This window comes from Macrotis lagotis, chromosome 3 (assembly GCF_037893015.1).
Source record: "Macrotis lagotis isolate mMagLag1 chromosome 3, bilby.v1.9.chrom.fasta, whole genome shotgun sequence".
Lineage (NCBI taxonomy): Eukaryota > Metazoa > Chordata > Mammalia > Peramelemorphia > Peramelidae > Macrotis > Macrotis lagotis.
In genome coordinates this window covers 286,721,645-286,734,110 of record NC_133660.1, presented here as the reverse complement: position 1 = coordinate 286,734,110, position 12,466 = coordinate 286,721,645, and the positions used below count along the sequence as shown (strand labels likewise).

The following is a 12,466-nucleotide window of genomic DNA, read 5'->3' as shown; positions in this document are numbered from 1 at the left end:
ACCTAAAAAAAAGGGAAAGGGAGAAGGGATGGCTGGTGGCTGTGTCTGCGGCCCAGACACACAGGGGCCTGAGCACTGAGCCCCAGCCTGCCTTGGTTTCCTTACCTGTAAAATGGGCTCGTGCTAGCCCTGCCTCCCAGGCTTGTAAAGACTAAAGGAAGGGGCGGCTAGGTGGCACAGTGGATAAAGCACCGGCCCTGGAGTCAGGAGGACCCGAGTTCAAATCCAACCTCAGACACTTAATAATGACTTAGCTGTGTGGCCTTGGGCAAGCCACTTAGCCCCATTGCCTTGCAAAAAAATCTAAAAAGAAAAACCCTTAAAAAAAAAGACTAAAGGAGATTATAGCGGCTGGGACACAGTGGGGGCCTCATCAATGATGAATGAATGAATGAATGAATGACATGAGATGAGATGTAAAGTGCTTCCTAGCACAGTGGCTGGCACACAGTGGGGCTTCATCAATGCCCCTTGTCTTTATCCTCCCCGGGCTGCCCAGCCTGACTCTCCTCTGGTCCCCTTGCAGCCCCCACCGACCTGCCAGACTCCACCCCCACCCTCCCCGTCCGTGCCTTGGACCTGTGCCCGCGGCCTCCCTGTCCAGTCGTTTGCTGCTCACTCCCCACCCCGAGCTCCTCCTCTGGCCAGAGCTGGGCCCCCAGCCCCACTGCCAGCCGCTCAGGTACTGCGGTGGGTCGGGTGGGCAGGGAAGAGGCACGGAGTCGGGGTGGAGGGTGGGCTGAGCCGCCTGCCCCTTCCCGGCGCCTCTCTACAGGCCCCAGCCAGACCTCGCTGCTGCCGGTCACCAGCATCAGAGCCAAGTCTTGGGGCCTTTTTGCCAATGGGATCGCCCATGTCAAGCCCCCCAAGGGTCTTGAGCCCCTGGCCAGCCCCTCGGCCCCTTTCACCGGCACCGGCAAGGCCAAGAATAGCCCCAACCTGTCCATCCCTGCTCGTGCCCGCCGAGAGGCCCCCCTGCCTGGCCCTGCCTCACCCCGACCTCCCCACCCCGACAGCCAGCTGGGTAAGGATGCGGGCCGGCACCTCCACTATGATGGGTGGGCTCCTCTGCTGGCACTGGAAGACCAGGAAGGGGGGGTCCTGGGGGCCGGACAGCCTCGAAGCCTCCACTTCCCCGCCCCTTGCAGGTGCTCGCCCCACCCTGAGCTCTGTCCAGGTCCTGGAGAACTCTCTGCCCATCACGCCCCAGTACTGTGCTCCAGGTGATGCCTGCAGGTGAGTAGAGGGTCTCCCTGAGGCGTCACCAGGCTTCTCCCTGGGGTGGGGGCCAGAGGGTCCCCCGGAGGCATGACCATCCCAGACCAACTGGGAAAAGGGGGGCAGCTGACAAGCCAACATTTGTGCTCCCCACAGGCCAGGGAACTTCACCTACCGCATCCCTATCAGCAGCAACACCCCCCTCCACCTCAGCCTGACCCTGCAGATGAAGTATGTTCCAGGGGGCTGGGGAGGGGGATGGTGGAGGGGCCCTGGTGGGGCGGGGGCCCCGGGGTTCAGCCTCCTCTCCCACTGTCTTCCCAGCTCCAGCTCCCCGGTCTCGGTGAGCCTCTGCAGCCTGATATCTCAGGAGAACCCCTGTGAGGAGGGCAACTTTCCCGGCAGCCTCCATGTCCATAGCGACACCCAGGTAGGGGCTGTGCGTGGGGGTCCCAGAACAGAGGGGTAGCTTAGCAAGCATCTCTGCAGCACCTCCAAGCAAGGGCATTGCACAGGGAGGGGGCAAGGTTGTGTGAGTGAATGAGTGAATGAATGAATGAACGAACGAATGAACTGGTATATGAAAAGCACTGGGCCCAGCCCGGGAGTCCACATTCTAAGGGAGGTGATTGTGGCGATTTTAGTTGTTTTCAGTTGTGTCTGACTCTTAGGGGGAGGATCAGGCCCTTTTGGGGGCTCCCTTGGCAGAGATCCTGGAGGGGTTGGCCATGCCCTTCTCCAGCTCATTTGACAGATGAGGAAACTGAGGCAAATAGGTGAAGTGACTGGTCCAGGGTCACCCCGCTAGTACTGTCCCAGGCTGGATTTGAACCCAGGAAGGAGTCTCCCCGACTCCAGGCCAGATGCTCTATCCACTGAGCTGCCTGGAAAACCCAGTCAGATCTCGGACAGGTGGGCACTCTTCGGGTATGGGCCATTTGGGTTCTGCCCCAGCCACTTTCAGGCTCTGGGATGCCTGTAAAATGGGTCTGAGAAGAGCCGGGATATGTAGACGCGGCCTCAGCTTGTGTAGACATGGCCTCAGCTGTGTAGACACATCCACCCTATCTTCATTCTTTGTCTCTGGAACCCCAGGCTTGAGCATGGGGCCTGTATACTGTAGGTGCCTAATAAATGCTTGATGAATGGGTGGGCCACCATTGTCACTGCAAGCTTCATGTGAGCCAAGATGGGCCTCCACCCTCCTGGGTTGCCTTCCTGAGCCTCAGATGGACCTTGGTGTGAACAGGCGTCAGGCGCCGGGTCCTTGCTGCCCCTCATGCTCTCCACCCCTTGTTCCCAGGGCACCTCCCACCAGTGGCCTGTGGCCGTCTTGTCCTTCCAGGAGTTCGCTTACCATTTCCGAGTGGCCCTGCTGGTGAGTGTTGGCCTGAAGCCCCTTCCCTGGCCCCCTCCCCATCCCCAAACACACATGGGGGAGGGGGAAAGGCTCACGAGAGGACCCTGATTCAAAAGGGGCTTTGCCCAGGCCTTGGCAAACAGGAAGTGCTTAATCAATCCTCCCAAACTGACATTTTTAAATGGAATTGAAGAACAGTGGGCCTGGCCCGGTGCCTTTTCTGGGGGCCAGTCAGGCCAAGAGGGAAAAGGGGGTTTGCCGACAAGCTCACCCCTGCTCCCCGCCCATCCTCCCCAGGGTCAGGCCAACTGCAGCTCGGAGGCGTCCACCCAGGCGGTCACTGACTACGTCTTCCACTTCTACCGTCTGTGTGACTGAGCCAGACCCCCAGGCCCAGGGGCCCCCACCCTGAGGACTGGGGGCCCCTTGGGCCTCATCTCTTCTCCCACACTGGATGTGACCGTGTTACACTGGAGGGGGGTGACCCTGCACCCACCCCCGCCCCTTGGGGCTGCTATCTGTTCGCCTCATCTTACACTGTAGCTCTCAGGGTCCACACTGGAATTCCTGCTGTAGAGACTAAAGCTGGGCCCGGACCGGCCAGAAGAAACTGGAAGTGCAGACACTGGAGTTACTGCCCCCCCCCACTGCCCCCAACCCTGAGACACCCTGGAGAAGGGGAGAGGCCGGGGGGGCCTTGGCTGGCCGAGGATCCAGACATGACTGCTGAGGTGTAGCCACTGATACTGACCCTCAGACCCCCCCGAGCTCACTCAGATGACACCCCCAGGCCTCTGAAAGCTTGCGATTTCCTCCTGCCCCATTCCCTGGCAGATGGGGCTGGGAGCAGGGGGCATGAGGCTCTCCACCACATCTAGATTAGATGGCCGAAGCCCAGGATGGGTCATTTTAGGACCCCTCCCCCCGTCCTGCCACCCTGTGGTAAGCAGCGAGGGGTGGGGTGCAGATGGCCTGGGAACCCTCCAGCTGCCCTTGAACTGCCCAGCAGGCCCTGCTCTGGTCAGCACAGATGGGGGGAAGCATGGAGGGTGCCCCCCCCCGGGGATGCAGTTACTGTCTGTTCTATTGTTAGGAGCCAATTCCTAAAATGCACTTGGACCAGGGAAAACGGGAAGACCCCGAGGGCCAGGGCTGTGGGTCTGAGCTCTGCCCGGCCTCAAGCCACCCACTGCCAAAGCAGTCCTCAGCCCTCCTGAGTGACCTCTCCCCCAGCCTCTGGTCACTTTGTCGCCCAAGGGCAGACATGAGCGGCAGTGGCTGCTACCATGCTTCCCCCGTGCTCTGGGGGCTCCTGGTGAAAACAGGAGGGAAGGGAGCAGAGCCCCCCACTCTTTCCTGACCTTCTGTGCACACCCCATCCTTGGATACCCAGAGGATTTTGCAGCCTTGCCACTTGGGGATCTCCAAGCACGTCTCCCAGGGCAGGGTGAAGTGTGGGGGCACCCAAGGGCAGGCAGCATCCCCAAGGACCTCTTGTCCTAGGCCTGGTGCAGAGCAGGGAATGGACTCTCTAGGGAATGGCCCCCTTCCCTCTGTCCCTGTTATTGGGGGGGCAGAGCCACTTGTGCCTTAAAACCATTTCCTAGTGCCAAGAATTTCCCATCCTGCACCAGGGAGGTGGCCGCCCTGCCCTGGTTAGCAGCAGGGACCAGCCATCCTGTAGCCAGGTCTGGGGCCCAGAGGACGTCCCCAGGTGGTGTTCATTTTGGACCAAAGTTGCCTTATTCCTAAGGGGGGGGAGAGCCCCCCCATTCTGATGCTGGTAGGCCCCCCTTGCCAGCCTGACCCCCAGTCTTGTTTCTTTAGCTTCTCCCCCTAATCCCCAGCCCTCCCTGCTGTAAATAGGACCCCTGGCACTAACGGCCCGCTTGCTCTCACAACCCCAAGGCCTCTGGCTATGCCCTGCTTAGCCGCCTGCCCTGTGTTAACCAGCCTGTGCCCATGCTCTCCCTGCCCCTCGCTCAGATTCATATTTATATTGTTCCAAGTCTGACGGTGGGAGGGGAGCCACCCTCTCCCTTGGTTGCTCTTGGCTCCCCCTGGCTGGCCTTTGTTCCAGAGGCAAATATACATATATATAAATAAATCTATAAATACTGCTTTGTAGCCAAGCTTGGCCTGGGTTCTTCTTGAAGGCCCTGGAGGGTGATCAGCTTATCCGGCCTGGGTCTGGAGGGAGGGGGTTGCAGACCTCAAACTGACTGACCAGACATTAACCCCCCCCCCACATTAGGCAAAAGATGCAGAGAAGCTGATGGGGGTGGGGTGGGGAGAGGACCCTGCCCTCAAGGATCATACAGGGGGTGGCATGTTAAGGTGGGGTGGGGACCCCTCCCACAGCTGGCACTGTGATTTCAAGAGTTTCAGGCAGCCCGGTCTGAGACACCATACCCTGGTTGGGGGACAGCCTGTCTGTGACTGTCCCTTCCAGCCTCTTCTTGGGGGCTGCCTGCTTGCCCCTAGCCCAGTCTCCTCTGGTCTTCACTAAAGGGGATGCCCTCTTCTGGATGCTCCACCTTATCAAGGCCATTCCTCAAGGGTGGTGCTAAGAACTGAAAGGTCCAGGAGGGCAGATCATCCCCTCCCCCATCACACCAGGTGGAGGATCCTTTGGGGGCTGCCCCAGCTCCCACTGAGCCAGGAGGATGCTGGGGTAGGAAGTCTCAGCAGAGCCTGCCCCAGGGCAGGAGGGAGCCACAGAAGGTTTTTGAGCAGGAGGGGTGGAATGGGAGGGGGCGAAAAGGAGTGGGGTGCAGGAGACCCTGATTTCAGTCACTGAATGAACAAGTAGGGTCAGGGAGGTCAAGGAACACAGCGGCCTCAAACCCGTGACTGTGGCCAATGGGGAGCTTTGGAAGACATGGGGCTTAGTTTGGAAAATGTCAAACATGGTGGGAGGAGGGCTGACCTTCCAGAGGGGAGGGACCCTAGACCCTGATGACCCAGAGTGTAACTGAGCCCCAAGGTGTGGAGCCCACACAGGGGCCAAGAGAAGCTTCCCCATGTGAACACCCTCCCTTCTCCCTTAGGACGCTTACTGAGCTGGTGCCTTCAAGAGCTTGAAGGCCCTGAACCCTTGCTCCCAGAGGCTGAGGTTCTTGGCCACTAGTCTCCTCCCCCACTGTTGGGGTTGCCCCCTTCTCCCAGGGTGTATTTGAGTCTTCAGGAGACTTGCATGTGTTGTTAGATGCTCAACAACGTGGGGATGCCTGGTCAGACTTGTTTAAATTGAGCAAAGAGGGCAGTTTGGAATCTTGGGGAGAGCCCCAGGCAGGGGTGAGGCCAAGGCAGTGGGGAGCTGGTCCAGGTGGACAAGAATTAGGGGGAAGGTGAGACCTGCTGGTGCCTCAGAAGCTGGATTTCCCTAATGGATTTATTGGTTTTCCCTTAGAGTGGTCTGACCAGGGCAGGAGGGCAGATGGGCCCCCTCCCTCAGGAGGCCCAGACCCCCCCATCTCCCAAGGGGGCCTCAGAAGGCCAGGCTTCTCTAGGCTGCCCAATGAACACCCAAGGTGTACCCCTGGCCCACCCCAGCTTGTACTTACACTTACCCCTATTGCTGCTGTCTTTAGGAGTCTATGTGTGGGATTTTTAACCTGCCACCCTGGAATTTATTTTTAGGTTTTTGCAAGGCAAACAGGGTTAAGTGGCTTGCCCAAGGCCGCAGAGCTAGGAAATTACTAAGTGTCTGAGGCTGGATTTGAACTGCGCCATCTAACCACCCCTGGAATTTATTTTTTAAAAACTATTTCAATTCCCATCTCTCCTGATATTTGGTTTCCTGTGTTGTAATTGGCTTCTGAACTGGGGTCCCAGGGCTTCCCCAGACCTCCTCCCCCAAGGGGACCTGGGCTCACAAACTACAGTGATCTCACAGCTAACATTTACATAGGCCCAGGCTCTGTATGAAGCAAATTACAATTGCAATTACAATTCTTGTCCCCCCTCGTGGGGGAAACTGAGGTAGATATGCCCAGCCTGGGCTGGACCATGCAGCACCCCCCATCTGCGTCTCCTTCCCTCATGGTGCACCCTCAGAGTGGATGCACCTGAGCACCCAGGGTCAGTCACTTGACCAAGTGAGATGTCCTCACCCAGGCCTGTCTGGGCTAGGAGGGCAGATGCCGCTGTGATGGCAAGAAGTGGGTAAGAGGTGCCGCCCAGCAAGCCACGCCCCTCTTCTGGGCTGACCATTCCCCTCAGGAACACTGTATGACCTTCAGCACCCCCCCCCAAGAGAATCAGAGAAGGGGTGATGGGGGGGCAGAGGGCAGGAAGCTGGGGGCTCATGGGGGGCCCCGGGCAGTGAGAGGCGGCAGGCCTTCCTTCATTCACTGAGGCCAAGGCGCCTCCATTTATTAGAAATCAGTGAAAAGCTGCGTCTGACAAGAATAGAAAAACGGAGGGGGCGGGAGCGGGCGCTGGGCACCGGCGGGTGGTGGCGGGCACGCAGGGCCTGAAAGGGCAAGACACCCATGAGCGGGTCCCGGGGCTCGCCCCCCCCAGCATCCGGGCCCCGCTCCCCCCGCCTCGCGGCCCCCTGTCTCACCGCGGCGGTCACACGTAGATGCCCACCCAGAGCAGCAGGAAGAGCACCCCGAAGCCCATGAAGAGCGAGGCCACGAGCGAGATGAGCAGCTCCTTGTAGATGTCGCGCGTGTACTTGGTGGACGTGACCTCGTAGCTGGGCGGGGCCGTTAAGGGTCAGACCGGGGGCGCCCCGCCCCGCCCCCCGCGCCCCGCGCCCCCCGCAAAGGATACACGAAGAACCAGGCGGTGAAGAACATGCCGATGGCCAGCAGCACCACGGTGAGGTGCGGGAACACGGCGGGGTTCACCGGGCTGGTGTACCTGCTCATGGCCTCCAGCTCCTGGGGCGAGAGCGGGGAGCCCCCCGGTGAGACCCCGCCGGGAGGGGCCGCGCCCCGGCCCCGCCGTCGCCCCCCACCCCGCGCCCCCGGCCCGCGAGGCCGCTCACCATCCTGCTCCACGACCGGAAGGCCACGTCCGCCAAGAGCGGAACCGGGGGAGCGGAAGCGGAAGGGGCGGTGCGGCCGGCGCCGGCGCGGAGCATCACGGCCCTCGTAGTCCCGCGGGCCCTCCCCGGAGCGGGCCCTCGCGAGCGCGGACTACGAGTCCCGGCACGCCGCGCGCGGCGGCAGAGCCGCGGGAGCGGAGCGCGGGCTTTGGAAGGCGCCAGCGGCCGCGGTCTCGGAGCCGAGGAGAGGAGGGCGCCGCCGCCGCAACAGACGCCCCGGGTGAGCTGCCCCGGGGGGACACTGAGGCGGGGGGCGCACTCCGGGGCTCCGCGCTGTCCCCACCCCCCGCCCGGGGAGCGCTCAGGAGCCCCCCGAGTGGCAGAGGGAGGCCCGGGCCGACTGAGGGGCCCCGGGCATCCTGGGGGAGAAGGGGGGCGCACCCGGGCCTGTCGTCCGAGCCAAGCGGGACCCCCAAACTGCCGGCGGGGACCGAAGGGCGGGGGGAGGGGGAGGAAAGGGAAGGAAGGAAGAAGGAAGTGAGGAAGGGGAGGAAGGAAGCGGAGGCGGAAGGGATGGAGAGGCGCAAGGGAAGGGGAACTGGGAAAGAGAAAGGAAGGAGGGAGGGAAGAAGGGCGCCCCCCCCATGGGGCAGAGCCCCCCCTTCAGACTGGCTGCCCTGCCTCTTGGACGTCATTTCCACCTGTAAAATTAGCAGCTCCTTTCGTGCTTTTTCAGATTAGGAAACTGAGGCCCGATTCTCTTCTATTTTCATTTCCCTGAAACTGTTCTTTTTTCCTTTGTCTAGCTCAATCCCCTCATTTTTCATATGTAAAGATAGTTTTCAACATTCATTTTTGCAACATTTCATCCCCTCCCTCCTTCCCCAAAGCAAGTACTCTGATCTCAGCTGTGCCCGTACAGTCGTGGTGCACATATTTCTACATCAGCCTCGCTCGGAAAGAAGAATCATTGTAGAGACGAAAACTGGAGAAAGAAATAACGAATAACAAAGTTTTAAAGTGGAACTAGTATGTTTTGATCTGCGTACAGACTCCACAGCCCTTCCCTGGATGGAGCTGGTATTTTCCAGCACAAGTCTCAGAGAATTGTTTTGGACCACTCCACTGCATGGCTGAGAAGTGCTAGGTCCATCGTCTTTGATCATTGCAGTGTCGCTGTTACTGAGGATGGCCTTCCGGCTCTGCTGACTTCACTCTCACTGGCATCCCTTTTGCAAATCTTTCTAGGGTTTTCTGAAGTCTGCCTGCTCCTTGTTCCTTGTGGAACACCAATACTCCATCACATTCACATACCATAACTTGTTCAGCCATTCCCCAATTGACGGGTGTTCCCTCAGTTTCCAATTCTTTGCCGCTACAGAATGAGCTGCTATGAATATTTTTATAAATGTGGGTCCTTTCTCCTTTCTTGTGATCTCTTTGGGATACAGACCCAGTAGTGGATCAAAGGGGGTGCACATTTTTGTTGCCCTTTGGGCATTGTTCCAAATTGTCTTCCAGAAAGGTTGGGTGAGTTCACAGCTCCACCAACAATGTATGTGTCCCAGATTTCCCACATCGATCATTGTCCTTTCTGGTCATATTGGCCAGTCTGAGAGGTGTGAGGTGGTACTGCAGTGTTTTAAGTCTACTCCATAGTGATACAGAGTATTTTTCATATTAACTAGATAGCTTTAATGTTTTCATCTAAAAGCTGCCTGTTCTTATCCTTGGATTATCATTTGGGAATAACTTGTATTCTTATAAATGTGACTCATTTATATATTTTAGAAAGGATTTTTTTGAAATAACGACTATGAAAATTATTTCCCAGCTTTCTGCTTTCCTTTTTTTTTTTTTTGCAAGGCAATGGAGTTAAGTGGCTTGCCCAAGACCACACAGATAGGTAATTATTAAGTGTTTGAGGCTGGATTTGAACTCAGGTACTCCCAACTCCAGGACTGGTGCTTGCACCACCTAGCTGCCCCTTCTACTGTCCTTTTAACAGTTTGCATTGGTTTTGTTTTTGCAAACTTGTTTCAATTTAACAGAATCTAAATTATCCATTTGGCATTTGGTTCTAAATTCTTTCTCCACAGATCCGACAGATAAGACTATTCCCATTCTCCTAAATTGGTTTATGGTATCACCTCTTACGTCTAAATCCCATTTTCCCCAACAATTTTGTTGAATAGTGAGTTCTTAGCCCAGAAGCTGGAATCTTTGGGTTTATCAAACAGTAAATTAGAATAGTTACTGCCCTTTGTTTTGTACTCACTCTATTCCTCTCCCTTTCTTAACCAATAACAAATAGTTTGATAATTGCTGCCAGAAGTTTTTTCATTCTAGGCTCTTCTTCTTGTCTCTCCTGCATTGGGAAACCAGAGGCACTTCATGAATTTGTTCTCTTGTGTGTTCTCTCTATTTGTTTTTTATTTTTGTTGTTGATGTCACAAATTGCCATATTTATCTTTGCTAAAGGGTCTGGCTAGACACTTCATAAATATTTGTTGCTTAAAATAAACTCACCGTACTTAATGGCACTTGTTTATTTGTCATTGAAATGGTCACAGGGATAGCTTTTCTTTGGTTTGGGGACTTTTGGCAGCTTTTGATTGGTTGGGGACACATTGGGTGTCCTGGGAAATGCCTCCTAGACTCTGTTCTCCCAGAAAGGGGCCAGGCCTCACTTTTCAGTTGACTCCACTTCCTTAAGTGTATACTGGGGCCTGTGATCCCACCCGAGCCCAGCCTCTGAGTTCAGTACACTCAGTTTGAGTGGGAAGTACAAAAAATAACCATAGCTCCTGACGGGTGAGTAGTTTATTTCATTTTAATCACCTCGTTTTTGAGTTGGCTCCAGCACACACTTGGGTATAAGAATTTTAAAGCTTAAAATATCTGTTGTTATTTAGTCATTTTCAGTTCTGTCTGATTCTTGGTGAACCAATTTGGAACTTCCTATGCAATGATATTGGACTGGTTGGCCATGCCCTTCTCCAGCTCATTTTACAGATGAGGAAACTGAGGCACACAGGGTGAAGTGACTTGTCCAGGGTCACACAGCCAGTAACTGTCTGAGATCTTCCAGACCCTATTGTTCTATGGCCTATGGTGCCTAAGAGCCTATGGCAGAAATGCCTAGGGAGGCCCAAGTTGAAATGTGGGCATTCTTGGGAAGCCTACTTGTGAGAAAAGTCAGCCAAGCTTCACACTGTGGCCTGGAACTGGTCCTGACAGTTGGGGGGGGGGGGCTATGCCTGAACCACCCTGGAGTCCCCTGGGGGACCTGGCCTCTGAAGAAAAGGGGGCCAGCAGCTCTTCCTCCTCCTCCCCAGGCCTTTGCTGGCAGCTCAAGCCCTTCACCCGTGACCTTCTCTCTCTCTCTCCCTTCCTTCCTCAGGTGCCTCAGTCCCGACCACCATGGGAATCCACGGCCTGGCCAAGCTGATTGCTGATGTGGCACCCAGTGCCATCCGGGAGAATGACATCAAGAGTTACTTTGGGCGGAAGGTGGCCATCGACGCTTCCATGAGCATCTACCAGTTCCTGATTGCGGTGCGGCAAGGGGGGGACGTGCTCCAGAATGAGGAGGGCGAGGCCACCAGCCACCTAGTGGGAATGTTCTACCGGACCATCCGCATGGTGGAGAATGGCATCAAGCCTGTGTACGTCTTTGATGGCAAACCACCCCAGCTCAAGTCAGGCGAGCTGGCCAAGCGTGGCGAGCGGCGGGCCGAGGCGGAGAAGCAGCTGCAGCAAGCACAGGATGCTGGGGCCGAGGAGGAGGTGGAGAAGTTCACCAAGCGCCTGGTGAAGGTCACCAAGCAGCACAATGACGAGTGCAAGCGACTCCTGAGCCTGATGGGCATCCCCTTCCTGGAGGCGCCCAGCGAGGCTGAGGCCAGCTGCGCCGCCCTAGTGAAGGCCGGCAAGGTCTACGCCGCCGCCACCGAGGACATGGACTGCCTGACCTTCGGCAGCCCCGTGCTGATGCGACACCTGACCGCCAGCGAGGCCAAGAAGCTGCCCATCCAGGAATTCCATCTGAGCCGCGTGCTGCAGGGGCTGGGCCTCACCCAGGAGCAGTTTGTTGACCTGTGCATCCTGCTGGGCAGTGACTACTGCGAGAGCATCCGGGGCATCGGGCCCAAGCGTGCCATCGACCTCATCCAGCAGCACAAGAGCATTGAGGAGATCATCCGGCGGCTGGACCCCAAGAAGTACCCCGTGCCCGACAACTGGCTCCACAAGGAAGCCCACCGTCTTTTCCTGGAACCCGAGGTGCTGGACGCCGAGACCGTGGAGCTCAAGTGGGGTGAGCCGGATGAGGAGGGCCTGGTACAGTTCATGTGTGGCGAGAAGCAGTTCAACGAGGATCGTGTCCGCAACGGGATCAAGCGGCTGAGCAAGAGTCGCCAGGGTAGCACCCAGGGCCGGCTGGATGACTTCTTCAAAGTCACGGGCTGCCTCACCTCAGCCAAACGGAAGGGGCCGGAACCCAAGGGGGCTGCCAAAAAGAAGCCCAAGTCTGCTGCTGCAGGCAAACCTAAAAAGGGGAAATAAAGCTCTGCCCCCCACTCTGGGGGCAGCCCCAGAACTGTGTCTCTGGGTTCTTGTCGGGTGGGGCTGGGGTGTGGGTCGGCTCCGTGGGAGGTTGTCAGGGGTGGCCAGGCCTGGCCCTCGGGCCAATGCCAAGCAGTCAGACCCCTGAAAGGATCTGAAAGGGACCCGTTCCCTGAAGTCTGAGCTGAGGCAGAGACCGCCCACGTTTGTATTTGTTCCTCTGACCTGAGAGGCCCCCAGCCCTGGATCCTGGGTAGGGCGCTTATGTCCATGGTTTGTTTACACTTCTTAGATTTAATAAAGTTGATAGATGCTGTGAGGGA

General features: G+C 57.2%; 3 protein-coding genes across 3 annotated transcripts in view; 2 read left to right on the top strand and 1 right to left on the bottom strand.

The window, feature by feature from the left end:
• MYRF (myelin regulatory factor) overlaps positions 1–4,693 on the top strand; it is a 43,982-nt gene extending 39,289 nt beyond the window's left edge. The window contains exons 21-27 of the mRNA XM_074231324.1: positions 527–682; positions 776–1,024; positions 1,149–1,236; positions 1,375–1,449; positions 1,543–1,648; positions 2,522–2,596; positions 2,876–4,693. Coding sequence (XP_074087425.1) covers positions 527–682; positions 776–1,024; positions 1,149–1,236; positions 1,375–1,449; positions 1,543–1,648; positions 2,522–2,596; positions 2,876–2,956 — 830 coding nt within the window. The 3' untranslated portion in view covers positions 2,957–4,693. The remainder of the gene's footprint in view (positions 1–526; positions 683–775; positions 1,025–1,148; positions 1,237–1,374; positions 1,450–1,542; positions 1,649–2,521; positions 2,597–2,875) is intronic.
• A 2,232-nt stretch (positions 4,694–6,925) lies between these two features.
• On the bottom strand, positions 6,926–7,688 carry TMEM258 (transmembrane protein 258). The gene is made up of 4 exons (XM_074231323.1): positions 7,578–7,688; positions 7,361–7,470; positions 7,149–7,283; positions 6,926–7,055 (listed from the first exon to the last, which is right to left on the bottom strand). Exons 1-3 carry the CDS (start codon positions 7,671–7,673, stop codon positions 7,157–7,159), a joined length of 333 nt encoding a protein of 110 aa, XP_074087424.1. The 5' UTR covers positions 7,674–7,688; the 3' UTR covers positions 6,926–7,055; positions 7,149–7,156.
• FEN1 (flap structure-specific endonuclease 1) lies at positions 7,370–12,177 on the top strand. Its single transcript, XM_074231322.1, has 2 exons — positions 7,370–7,857; positions 10,981–12,177. Exon 2 carries the CDS (start codon positions 11,001–11,003, stop codon positions 12,141–12,143), a length of 1,143 nt encoding a protein of 380 aa, XP_074087423.1. The 5' UTR covers positions 7,370–7,857; positions 10,981–11,000; the 3' UTR covers positions 12,144–12,177.
• Positions 12,178–12,466: the final 289 nt, after the last annotated feature.